Source organism: Melanotaenia boesemani, chromosome 18 (genome assembly GCF_017639745.1).
Source record: "Melanotaenia boesemani isolate fMelBoe1 chromosome 18, fMelBoe1.pri, whole genome shotgun sequence".
NCBI lineage: Eukaryota > Metazoa > Chordata > Actinopteri > Atheriniformes > Melanotaeniidae > Melanotaenia > Melanotaenia boesemani.
In genome coordinates this window covers 11,205,285-11,219,114 of record NC_055699.1, presented here as the reverse complement: position 1 = coordinate 11,219,114, position 13,830 = coordinate 11,205,285, and the positions used below count along the sequence as shown (strand labels likewise).

At 37.4% G+C, this 13,830-nt stretch overlaps 1 protein-coding gene across 10 annotated transcripts in view; it reads right to left on the bottom strand.

Moving 5' to 3' along the window:
- The window catches only part of si:ch211-285f17.1 (sickle tail protein), a 121,906-nt gene that overhangs the window by 43,878 nt on the left and 64,198 nt on the right, over positions 1-13,830 (bottom strand). For 8 of the 10 annotated variants that reach the window (XM_041967854.1, XM_041967856.1, XM_041967857.1 and 5 more), the window contains one exon: positions 4,180-4,463. In XM_041967854.1, coding sequence (XP_041823788.1) covers positions 4,180-4,463 — 284 coding nt within the window. Of the gene's footprint in view, positions 1-1,434; positions 1,636-4,179; positions 4,464-13,830 lie in introns of those variants that run through there. The other 2 variants (XM_041967860.1, XM_041967861.1) reach the window with 1 other exon arrangement.

Sequence of the window (13,830 nt, the reverse complement as noted above, 5' to 3'; positions counted from 1 at the left end):
AAATCTCCTCAGGACACCTAATGCCAAACAGTGCAATAAACTGTTTTCATTTTCTGCTGCTTCTGTTTGCAGTTTATGGTTGCATTCCTCTTGACACCCAAAATGTGATTATGCCAAGCATAATTTTCAATCAACTTTTATTACATCCATCAGTAGTGGATTCGCTTGCCAGAGATTCATGCTCCAGCCGGCCTACTTTATGACAGTCTCTTGTATCTTTTTCCTTGACAATAATAAATTCAAGACCCATCGCTGCTCAGATCTCACCCCACATGTCTGAATAACATAAGAGCAGTTAAATTCCAAAATAAGTCATAAGTGTCAGGTTTTACAAACAAACATCAACCCAAACACATCACAGTGCTGCTAATCTCTCAGTGTCAAAACAGTTAGAAAAATAACCTAATATCCTAAAAAGAAGGATATAAACTTTCCTTTTATGTTTGTGTTTTTTCCTTATTTCAATTTCCATAAAAACTTTAAAACGCTGTCAGATTTTTTTTCAGTGGCTTCTGAAAAGCATTTTTATACCAGCTTAGAAGCAAAACAAAAATTATAATAATAATAATAAAGGAAAAATTAATGGCAACCAAACAGTTCACCTCAATAATATTTGCATGAATATACTTTGAGATATATAATACAAATTCAACAATTCTACATGCATTAAGACAAGATCACATCTTGAGTCCATTGAAAGTTACTCGTTTGATTATAAGCCAAGAATCTGATGTAAATGGATGGAAAAGTAAATAAAATTGACGAAGCATCAGGAGCTAATAAATATTACTTGGAAGAACATGGAACTCCACAGTTCTCCATCTCATTTAAAGGTTAAATTACTTTTAAAAACACAGTCAAAATAAACTTTAAATCAACCAAAATAGCTCAGAAATTGAATTTAAATCTTCCCCTTCAGTCTGGTGGCACGCTTTCTGAAGAATGGTGCAGTAACTACGAAACTAAGTATTTATTATCTATATCATAGCTACAACTATTTTACCACTTTTATGCACTACAAGACATGCAGGCACAATAACAATATTTTTTGCAGTTATAAACGCTCTCCGTAAAATCATGGGGAGATGCAGGTGACTGCACTCTAGATGTTTTACTACTAACGTCCTCAAGGCGTCTATAAATGAAGTGAATACATCAGTTGAGATTTAACACTTTTCCTTTTTTTTTTTCTTTTTTTTTTACTGTTTCTAGTAAACCAAGTGGGATTGGCCTCTTGGAAGTTTGCAGCACCTGACAGCGCGCTGCTGAGCGCTGCGGTGTAAAAACTTCAAGTCGTATTTTCTCTTTCTTAAAAGCAACGATCCACGCATCCTGCAGGCTGGCGCTTACAATGACACACGGTGTTGTTTTAAATGGTTAGAAACGCATTCCTGAGCGGAATAATACTGCATGTCTTATTTCGATTTATCCTACCTTTATTGGTTCTGACGGGACTGACTGGCGTTGATGTTGCACATTAATTCCTGTCTGCGTTAAAAAGTTTCTTTTTATTCCTCCAAGCGCTTTACGCACGGAGAGCCATGCCGCCGAACGATCTCCAGGTCCATACCCTGCTCGGCACAGCGCTCCTGTACACACACGCCGCTCTCACACAGGCACCTACAAGTAAACTGAGCCCCTCCAGGAATGACATCATGAGTCACTATAGCAACTCTGACTCCACCCCAGTCCGGAGCTGATCCTACCTGTCTGACTACCCAAACTTCATTACAAATCTTTCCTTCATTTACCCGCGCGCTGGACTACGACACCATTATATAGCATAGTTTACTTATTTGTTTATCTGTATTAGACTAATATTTTTAAATAATGATTAATAGACTTACAGACAAGTAAACAAACCTGTTGATAATCCACCATTATGATTCATAAACTCAAATCTAAAGAGTTCATGATCAGTATTGAAAGGATTGAAACAGCACCTTTTCTGAAGTGTTCACTGTGACTGAAAAATACACACAAAATCCCCATCATGCATCACTGCCCAGAGCTCCCCTATGGTTTGGTGCCAGTTTCACCATTACCTCAATTGTTTTGGCTACAAAGGCAGTTTGCTCTTTCCTTTTGTCTCCTCTGACCCAGAGCAAACAAACAGACAATGACCAGGTGAGTCCACCTGGAGACTCTGTGTCCCCCTTTCCTGTTTAAATGGCTGAAAAGCATGGCAAATCTTTATAACCTCCAAAAGCTCAAAATAACACAGGGAAATATATATATATATATATATGTATATATGCAGAGAACATGCAAACTGCCTGAAGCTATAACCAACTTAAACTAGAGTGATAAAACATCAAGTATGGTCAATTCAAACTGTTTGTGGTTTGCATGTTTTCTATTACTTCATAGCTCACTTTTTCACCACAGCTGTGGGAGGAAAAGCATGACAGGCAGATTTATAGAATACAACTTACCCTGAAGCAAGTACAGAGAGAGGGAGAGACAGAAAGAGCGGGGAAATAGCTCTGCAGTATAAAAAATAACTACAACGCTAAGACTGAACAAAAGCTCTTTACAACTCTTGTGTGAATGTTTGCATCTTATATACATTTTCATGTGTTCAATGCAGTCACATTGAAATTAAGTGAAGCAAATTCAATTGCAAATTCAGTTGCCCCAAAGGGTCAAAAAGATTATGTCTTTATAATGAGAGAAGGTCTTGAATATTTCAGCAAAACAATGCTAAACTACACGCTGCATCTCTTACAACAGCATGGCCAGAGGAACCGAAGTGGCCAGCTTGCAGTTCACAATTTTAACCCAAATGAAAACATTTGCTACATTAAATGCAAAATACAACAATAAAGACCCAGAAATGTTGAGTAGAATCCCATGTCAGAGATGAATGGGACAGTATTCCCCTCCCAAAGTCCACCAACTGGTCTACTTTTGGAATTCCTCTATGAAATTTTTATGTTTCAGGTCTCTAATTGCCCTGTTTTCAACTATCTAGACTGCAGTTACATCAATGTCATAAAAATAAAGATGATACCAAATACCCAGGTCATATGCAATATTATTAATAATACTTGAAAATGTGGTCTACACTTGAAAATACAGGGTCTTGGATAAGTTCAAACTATTATTTTTTCTTACTGCTAAATAAATTCAGTAAAAACCATCCTAACATTTTCAGCAAAATTTAATTCTTTAGATTCTTGCCACAGATGGTTGTAGTCATTTTTGGGAGTCTTTTTAACGGATAACAGAATTATTTGGCTTTTAAAGGAATCGTGAGTAGATCTTTTATAGTAAAATGTTACATTTAAATTAGGTGTCTTGGTTTTCCTTGTGTGGTTGTTGTGTAATGCGTAACAATGTTAACAAAGTTTATGACCCACTAGATTATGATCGTAAGTCAACTTAGCTCACTTAGACTATGTAAAATATTGCAATACATAAGGACATTGGTACTTATAATAAATGCTTTTGCTTCAGTTCATATTCTGCCATGGTAGTTATTGGTCAAATTTTCTCTTACAACAATAATAGTTTTGTGAGATGATGGATTATGTGTAATGTTTAGTTGCAATGAAGCTGTTCATAAGAAATTTGACATAACACAAATGATTGGGCAGCAAACTGTGACATTTACAGCAGATATACTTTATATAAAACAGCAGTACAGTTACACGCTAAACCTTTAGAGCGTTCTAAAGTCAACAAATTCTTCATAGTGGTGCCTCAAACTAAATCACCACAAGAAATTGGCAGGAAAAAATACCTTCATCAGCTAACCCCAAACATAATCGGCTACTATACAGAGTGACTTTGCAGGGGCTGCAGACTTTGCATGTTCTCCTTATGAATCCATGGGGTCACACCAAGTATTCCGACTTTCTGCCACAGTCCTAAAACAGGCATTTTAGGTTAACTGGTGTTTATAAACTCACCCTAGAAGTGAGCGTTTGTGGTTGTTGTCTGTGTGTTGGCCTTGTGATGGACTGGTGACCAGTCCAGGGTGTAATCTTAGCAGTTAAGATAGGATTCAGCCCCCCAGACTGGTCACCCAAAATGATGAACTGGTAACAGAATTAATGACCTTTTCCACAGCTGTCACCATGAGAAACCTTTACCACATATGACTAAGACATTTAACATCTAGAATTTACATAGTTATACTTCGGTGTCTCTAAAGTCTCTTCTACACCCACTAACCTGCTCCCTCAGCCTTTCCTGGTGGCCCATGATCGCTGAGGCATGGTGAGGGTACTTCTGCTTCAGGTGCTCTAGGAAAGCCTCCCTTTTCTTGTCCATATCTGATGGCTGCATAGCCAGGATCTCTTTGGAGCTGCGGGCCCCTCCTAATGTGTGCCTTCGAGGGACGCTGCGGCTGCCTTTGGCGTCCCCTCTTGAGGCCGTTCCATTTGGGGAGGCCTGCCTGCGACTGACGTGTTCAACGTCCTCTGGTGAGGTTACCTTCAGGTTGCTTTTGTTTTGTTCTGTAGGAGCAATAGGAACATAGAGACAAGGAGTATAAATACAGGAATTATCTCCAAAGGTATAACAAGCAGGTACACTACAACAAAAATACTTTTTTTCAATATTTTAAAAACAACAAACAAAAGTTATATATATTTTATAGTGATGATGAAATTATTGAACCTGTTGAAAGGCAGATGTTATCTTTGTGCAAAGAATGTGATGTATAATTGACACAGCAGAAAATCCAAGTCTTTAAAGCAAAAATAAACTATCCTCCAAATGTCCACCATCTGCAAGTAACAGTTTCAGTTAAAGCTTAACTTCTGTTTGGTAGCAATCATAGAGGCAAAGAAATAAAGTACACTGGAAGGATGGATCGTTGTTTGCCCACAGTAAAAAAAAAACAAAAACTTTGTACCATTTTTTTTTTAGTGTAGGGGAGGTAGAAATGATATAGTTTGGGGATGTTTTACAGGTTGGGTTTCCATTAACCATTTAAACCAATCTGAACCAATATTTTGAAAAACCACCAAAAAAAAAACCAAATGTGGCATGAAACAGATTAATTAGACCACATTGTAGTGACAGATGGGTGGAGTTATTGACTGTATTGCTGGGGGTTGTAACTCTTTATTAGAAGTAGTTGTTCTTAATAGAAAAAAACAAAACATGCAGTGGAAATCTGCAGAAGGAAAAAGCAGACAGCTACAGAAGGCAGGAATTAGTTTAACTCTGGGAATATCTGGGATAATATCTTGAAATACATCAGCTGTTCATGTGAGTTTATTGTTTGCAGGATCAGACCAGAAACAGGTGGTAAGTTATGTAATTTCAAACTTTACCAGGTCAGATGCAATTCACAAAGTCATATCCATTCACTTAATGTGTATAAAGTCATTATTAGACAAACAATAAAAAATACCTAAATTGAGTCTGTAAATGTTTTCAACATTAGTAAAAGTGTTTTTATTCCTTTAACCATTTCAGAATGGATCTGGGATACTGGTCATCACAGATCCCACAATGAAGAATTCAGCATTTTGTCAAACCTTGCTTGGGACAATATAAAACTGTCAGTTTAAGTTGAAATGGAAATGTTTTTTTTTTTTTTTCAATGATCCTCAGCACACTAACTAATCCACAGATGAATAAATAAATAATGACTAAGTCAGACCTGAATCACACTGAGCTTCTATAGTATTTGAAATGGACAATACATGGAGGGAAGCAGCAAAACATCCCACATGGAATGAGTTATTTATGTTCTTGTGGTCAAACTTTCCAGCAAACTAGTCTTAGGCAAGGCAAGGCAAATTTATTTGTATAGCACATTTCATGTACAAGACAATTCAAAGTGCTTTACATAAAACATTTCATCAGGGTTCAAAATGCAATACAAGTGTATTATAAAAAAAAGACTAACTACCATGTCAAAGAAGATTGAATGTTTTTTTTTTTTGTTTAAATTTCAACTATTTTCATGGTACTTTTTTACATGACCGTATGTTTTGACATCAACAACTAGTGCATGCTTGTATGTTATTTTCCCATCCTTGATGAAGAGGGCATGTCATGGCCAGTAAAATGTCTCTGATTGAAAATAAAAAAAAACAACAAAAGTGCAACTTCTTTTCTAAAGAATGCACTTCATGTTAACAAGCACAGAAAACAGGAGTGACTTGATTTATGTCAGTAGGATATTAGTCGATATTTCTTCTAGACTGAATGATGAAATGCAAACATTGTTTCACGGTGGTCCTATTTTTCCAGTTAATGCAGCATATGTCCACATTATAGCAAAAGTAACTTGTCATTATGCATGTTTTTGATTGTTATTTTTTTAATTCTTTACTTTGATGTGAAAGTAACCAAACACAAGGAAAACACAGAGGAATGCAACTCCTCAGGCACATGAACAATTTTTGCTATTATCTTGTCCTAATCAGTCATAATCTTGAACACAACTATGATCTATCAAAGTGAAAGCTGTAAGATCCTTTAAGAAAGAAGAAAACAACAGAAGAGGAAAAGGAAATAAAACAAAGCTGCTCAAGTGTGAAAGAGGAGAGCAAAAAAGCAATAATGCAAGCTCATCTGCTGTCCTGCTTTGTAGGCAGGTATCGAGAGCTGTAATGTGTCCCTTTCAGAGGGTAATGGCGGAAAATAAAGGAACTCTTGCAGAGACGAGCTATTCAACAGTTTTTTGCCTTTGTTTTCTGGGATGTTTAACATGGCTTTTCTATTTTGCTTTTAAAAGTTTAAAAGCACACTATGTGCCACAGATGAAAAAGAAACTTCCCTCAAATATATTTTTGGGATTGATAATACTTAGATGTGTCTCCTGGAATGACTAAACACCTGTTTGGTAGATGAACTGTGTCTTCATGTGCCATCTGTTGCTTTTTCCTTTCATATTTAATTTGCCTTCAAAATTGCTTTTTTTCCACAAATTTGCTAAATGCAGGTATCACTTTTACAAAATGCCAATTGGTGTTGTGTCATCAACTAAAACCCCCCACCTACTCAAGTTTAGAGACGCAGCCCGTCACATGTACTTTCAATCCTATTTTTAACTCCCAAAAACAGTTTCCCCACTGCTAACCAATTTCACTCAGCAGAATGAACACACTCAAACCTCCAAAGGATGTAAATTCATTTGTGGGTGGCATGTCAGAAAGCTCATTACCTTCCCCAAGTGAACAATCTTTGTCTTCATCTGCAATTTCTTCTTCCATTGCTCTTTGGAAATCAGCACACACTGTGCCACTATAGAAGCCAGGCTGGGAGAATCAGCTAACTGCTTGCTTAGAGATTCCAGACGTAGCTCACGTGGAAAAGGGGGCCTGAGATAGGCCCTGCCCCACAGCCCCAGGATAGACTGGTGGGGATTTAGAAAGTCAACTGCATTCCAGGACACAGAGCGACTAGACCCTCGCCCTCAGGGTAAAAGCTCTACTCCTGCTTTGGAGTTAACATTGCGTGAATGTAGATTTGAAAGAAATGGAATGAAGATAGAGCATTGTTAAAGAAGATACAGATCAGACATACACTGCTCCTAAAATCCAGGGCTAACAGGTGTAAAACGGCCTGTCAAACACACATACACACACTCTCCTATATCACCTAGTCTGTTCTTTATCAAGACTGTCTGCGAGCTCTCTCTTGTTTAGCTCTACGTCTCTACTGAGGGGCCCACTAGACTGTAGCATGCATCCAAATGTGTCATAACCTACTTCTGAGTCACATTCAAACTGCTCTCAGCGTATGCAGCCAGCTAATGTGTGGCGATCGAGTTATCAGATCAACAAGACAGAATAAGACAAGTACCAGTTCTGCAGGCATTGTTGATGTCAATTATGAGCTTCACAGCAGACTCTGAAGCTTTGTATTTACTCATGTCTATAGGTTTAGGGGAAAGCAGAACTGTCCTGTTTGCCTGAAGGTCAGAAAGTATGCTTACTAGCTTTATGCATGTCTCTTTATCTAAGGGGAAAGGGCAGCATCTGTGTATGAGTGTATTGCTTTGCAGCTGCTGATGTAAGTGACCCAGTGTAAATGTACAAGGAGGAGGCATAAAGTGATGCATTTTAACAAGGAAACGTGAGGGGATCAATGGTCAGGTTTGTGGGCCATGTAATTAAAACTAGTGGGGTGACTGCATGAGCAAACACAATGCAGCAGCTGACATCTAATGTCTAACATATGGTCACAAGTTGGCTTCTTTCGCCCACACACATGCTCAGGCACTTAGCCACAATGGGCAGGCCAAGAGGGATCACTTCATTAAGTCATACTTTGAAGTTGATCCAATGCTGATGTTGTTCACCCCATGTTCTACAATGTTCATGCATTTATATGACCTGCTCTGTATGAAATAGGGAATCCACTCATAATTTGCTATATTTTTGGAGATATATTGCAATTGTGCCTGAAAGGTTGCAATCCTTTCACAGTTTTGGAGATTTATTTGGTCAAATATATCCTGAATGATTAAATTTTCACAGAGGAGTTTTCATACTTTTGATCATCACAGACAAAATCAGATAATTTTAGTATAATATTTTATCTTGTTTAATTGGGTTTTCGTAACCCCTAAAACAACTGTGGGAAAAAGTGGTGATGTTAATAAAAATGGCTCATTCTTTGTGGATATTTCTGTCATTTTCCTTTTTTAAAATTTGTCTTTTAATAACAAACATAGCTTCTAAGTATGATATAAAAACATGGCTAATTAAAGTCCTGTATGTTTTAGTTGCATTGACCTTGAATGATGGAAAAAATAAAATCTGGACTCCAAAGACATCTCTAAGATGGACATGATTTAAAAATCAGAAGTGTCAGTGTTCAAGTGTCAAAATTCTTTAGTCCTGACAATTACACAAACATCCTCCCAGCCAACCAACAGGTCAGGCTTTCTGAGACCAAACCCATAATCAAAGCAACTCTAAAACCGACAATTACACCCTACGGTCCAAACAACCTTCCCTGCTTCACTTTTTACTGTCACCATTCCAAGTAAAAAAAATTACCTCCTTCTTTTACAGTGTCACAAGGGATCTTCAAGTGAATTATGTCGAGCTCCAATGGCTCAAGAATGTCATTCTCTCTTTCACAGCTGCCTGTGTTAAGTAAATGATGGCCCTTTCAGCTGAAAGACAACATGAAGCACTTGGTCATGATCACCAGGTTTACAAGGAGCGGGCCTCCTGCTATTTGCAGTTACTTTCTGGCCGTCACTTACTTATGGAGGAATGCATCAGTGTGAACACGCCTACTTGCCCCTACTATTACTGTCCCATATTTATGCAGTCAGACACAAAGGCCTGTTGTGTGCAATAAAAGCAGTGCTCACATGGCAATACCCTGAAGTCATGAATAATGATATACAAAACAGATACACATACAAAGCTGGCCCTTTTCTGATCCCCCTCATGACATAATTTTTATTATGTAAAAGTTATCAGAGATGGAATATCAATATTAATATCATGATCAGTTCATGTGTTAACTCAGCCGCGGTAATATTGATTTCAACAAGACCATTAGATTGTTTCAAAGACTTGAGTTTCCCTAATGGAAGACAAATAAATGAGGTCCTTTTGATTATTAATCCATATGTAAGCAAATATTAAGTCTCACAGAGGTGGTGTTGGCTCGATTTACATTCCTGTGGGTCTATGGTTATTTATAAGTTACTGGGGAAAATAGGACAGGAGCCTGACTCACTTCTACATTGTTTTGATTCATGACTCTTAATTTGTTGTCATTTGTCGGTAGGCTGTGCCAGGAAATGACTTCTCTAGACAGAGCTGGTTTGTAGTAGTTTGTTTTAATACGTTTCAGTTCACAGTTATTGTTGCTGGTCAAAGGATTCCGGATAATATTTGTTTTAGTACGTAACAGATTTTTTTTTCTCGTTTTTGTTTACAATTTTAATACACGCCATAAGGAATTTTACAATTGAGAAAATATATTTTAAGTTCATAATTTATTTTTTCTTAAATAGAACATACATCCATGTTTTTATGTGCAAAAAAAAACAAAATACCCAAACAAAAAATATTATTTTTCTTACAATGTATGATACTGCAGTATCTTTTGCTCCCTTCTGTCTGAAAATAAATGGTTTAATTTGCAGTCTGTTCAGTTGCAGTGGTTTGTGTGGGAGAAAATTACCAGCATTTTACAGACTTTTATACATAAAAAGTTGCCTAACACATTCAAGAAAAGTTCAAATCCTAATAACTTCTCTTTGCAGGCTGCATACAGTGTATCCCAAACATTCTTGTCTTTCCAAGTGTTTTAATCTGCGGTAGCAACAAGCAATAATTACAAAAATTATTGAAGGATTCACATTTACACATTTCAGGCATTAACAGTCTTCATTCTCATTCACTTTGAATTGGATAGCATCGCACATTCCCGAAATAAAAACTCCATTGCTTTGCTTTGCTAGTGTAACCTGCAATAGAAAACTGAGCGTAGCTCAATTTTCCAAGTAGCAGTGGAAGCACCAGTCAGTAAAAACACCTGACACTGACATGTCTGATCTTGAGGCTGATTGTCGCTATTGTTGCAAGCTTCTTTTTTAGACCACATCTTGCTCTAAAAAAATCAATATGGTAACAGCCAAATTCTAAATTTGATGTTCATGAAGTTGGTTTTAAATCACTGGCTGGCATCACTGTGGCCACTTGTGGAGCTACGGGCACAACTGTAAACTCTTTATTTACAATAAAAATGTCTAATATAATTTTTATTTCCTCATCAAAGTTAGTTTTTAAGACTCAAAATTAAACTAACTGCTATAAACTGTGGCCAGATTTTCAACTCCTCTGCATCTTGTGCTTAAACACTCTGTTCTTTGATCAGTCCTCCCTCTGGTGTCAGAATGAGACCACCTGATTCCATGCCCTTCATTTATCTCATTACTTTCTTCCGCCCACAGTTGGCTCTGCAAACTGAAGCAGCCAGGCTGCAGGAGAGGGTTAACATGAGTGCCTGTGTTGATTTGACCTGTAAGAACTGAGTGACTGCTGATCTAAAAGAACGTTTCTGAGGAAGCAAGTGACATTGTGCAATGCAGCTCAACCACATTTTTCCAAATTAACCCATAAACCCACATTAATGCGCAAACACAGGAAATATGTAACTTCCTAGTATCTGTTTCAGTCTTTTCAAGTGCAAGCCATAAAACTATAATCTTCGGGCATATCAGCATTTTTTAACACAGTGTGAAAGTGATTCTTGACAGAGAGAAATAGGGGGAAACAGATCACTTGTAGTTTAGCAGCTCATTTGCAAAGAAAACTGTCCACCTACAGAATCCACCAGTCATACAGGCCTTTCTGGCTACAGAGATCCTCTAAACCTGATGATAAGTGGTGCTTTCAAAGTTTGAGTGCATCAGTTTTAAATCAAGATGTCTTGTGGAGAAAAGAATTCTCTGAATTTTTTATCCTCCGAGTATGACATGATGAGTTTAATTTGCATTTTTAAACAATAGAAATTCTCAGTTTCCATTACAAAATGTGTTGTCTAACCACAATTTATTTTCTCTTTCATGTACTGGCCTCTATTTATGTTTATGTGATCTATTAAGTCATGAATAAAGTCCTCAGCTTTACCTTCGGTGTCCGTTTTGGACACTATCATATTGTGCCCAGCAGTAAACAACAGCTTCTTTGATGTCTTCTTTCTGGCTACACTCTTCAATAAAATATGCAACTAAAACAAACAAACCATAAAAGAAGCACCATATATGAATTATAGTATGAACGGATCTAAAATAAAACTTCAGTCGTGGCTTTGAAAGACTTAAGTTTTTATTCCTCAACATATGACAATATTTTTTTAATGCATTTTGGCATTTTGTTCCATTTTCTACCTTCTTTTCTCATTTCCACTCTTCCCTATTTCCTAATGAGGCATATCCCAGCTGCGCTGCTGATAATGACCATTAGTCTCCACCTCTTAGCTGAAACCACCACATCTGTCTCAGCTCAAACTTGCAGAAACCCAGATATCTGTGGGACATACAGTGAATACAATTCACCATCCAATTAAGACACATTTTTACAAGGCTTAAAGTATTCCGACACCGTGCCGAATCTCCGGTGTGCTGTCACATTTAGTTCAGCTACCAATGATATGAGAGGAACGCTGCTTTGCTCTCAAATGCTTTCCAAACCAATCAGAAGTTGAGCTGCAATAACTACCACTTAGGAAGTTCAAATCTGGACTGAATGCAGAGCACATTAGACTTGGTCCTGCTGAAAAACTGCACGACTTGGGATGTTTATATGTTGCCTGAATTATTCTACAGAGTTGGTAGATTTAGTGAAACACAGTGTCTGATATGTGAAAAATTTATTTAAATATGGTTTGTGTCTAGACCACAATAGCCCCATCCACTCAAAATAGGGGTGAGTAGATGTGATGTCAGGAATGGTAGAGCTGACTTGGACAATGTAACAACAAATATAATGGTTAGATATTTATTATACAGTAGCTGCCAAAGATATTCAAGTAAATTGATTTAACTATTTAGTGCCTCCAAGTGGAATAGCTTATCCTAAGTGAGTCTAACTTGTAAATCTTTAAATAACGAGTAAAGTTAATTACCTTAATAGCCTTCTTATTGAATGGACTATAACTTTAATAAAGTTGAACTCATTCTATGTAAGCTTTCAAATAAAGTTGTTCTGCTTTCCTCATAAAAGTATATAATACCTCACTCCTAAGTTCTCAAACATTAGTCATTTTATTCTCCTTGTTTTCTGTCTGTCTCACACATTATTTGAGCAAGAAAGCAAACAAGCAGAGAGGGGAAGAGATGAGCTGCCGGTAGAGCAGTTCTGTTAGACAGAGGACAACTCAAACAAACAGCTTTGTTTATTAGCCAGCTCCATTCATCAGCACAAATGGCGTGTCTGTCTGCTGCTCTGTCTGACACACATCATCACCTGATCAATCCAAAGCAGCATTCCAGCTTTGCTTTATTTTCTACCCTACTAAACAAGTTTCTGTTACTTCTACAAATCCCTGCAATTCCCCCACACCAGCCACACTAGGGGGTGCTGTTGAACATATGTGAGTCATGTACAATAATAAGGAGAAATTATTATCTGAAAGAGAAAATAATAAGACATTGTGCTTGTGTGACAAAACACAGGGGGAAAAAAGCTCAGCAATATTCCCTTTGTCATTTATTAACTAAGACAGTTAGTGCTGCTTAATGGACTGGTGTGTTAGTGTGCCTATGTACACAGTTGTGATTGTCTTTGTCAGTAAACTCCAGCAGTGTGCACACTTCATTAAGCCATGGCCAGAGTAGGTGTAAGTCAACCTATCCATAGGCTCAGATGTCAGCTGGTTTCCCTTGACAACAGTCGCTGGGCCAACAGTGAGGCTAGTGGCGTCCTAAGGGGGAATAATGGAGAGATGCTATGAACAGCTGCAACTGGGAGGAAGAATCCACCTAGAGAAGAGGGATTGTTCTCCCTCTTTGCCTCTGCCTGTAAGAACTTATGCTTCGGAATCTGACTTGCTCCTGTTTTACCACTTCAAACTCAAATGCACCATAATTTTTCAGTGGAAATTCCTAGTAATTCTTTACCTAGATAAAAGATATATGTGCACAGGACTTGCAAATACTTGCAAATTCCTGGCAGTGGTAACTCATCTAACATCCTTCCAAGTGTGGCAGGGCAGGGTATAAATTTATGATTTATTCTTTTATACGAGCAACGATTTAAAAATAACTTTGCTTACTGGTAAGAGGAATAATAAAAAAAATAAATATTGAACTACTTACAGGAATACATAGAAAAGGAAACTTCTTAACCACAAAACACAAATTGAACTTCTACTTAAAACTGAACA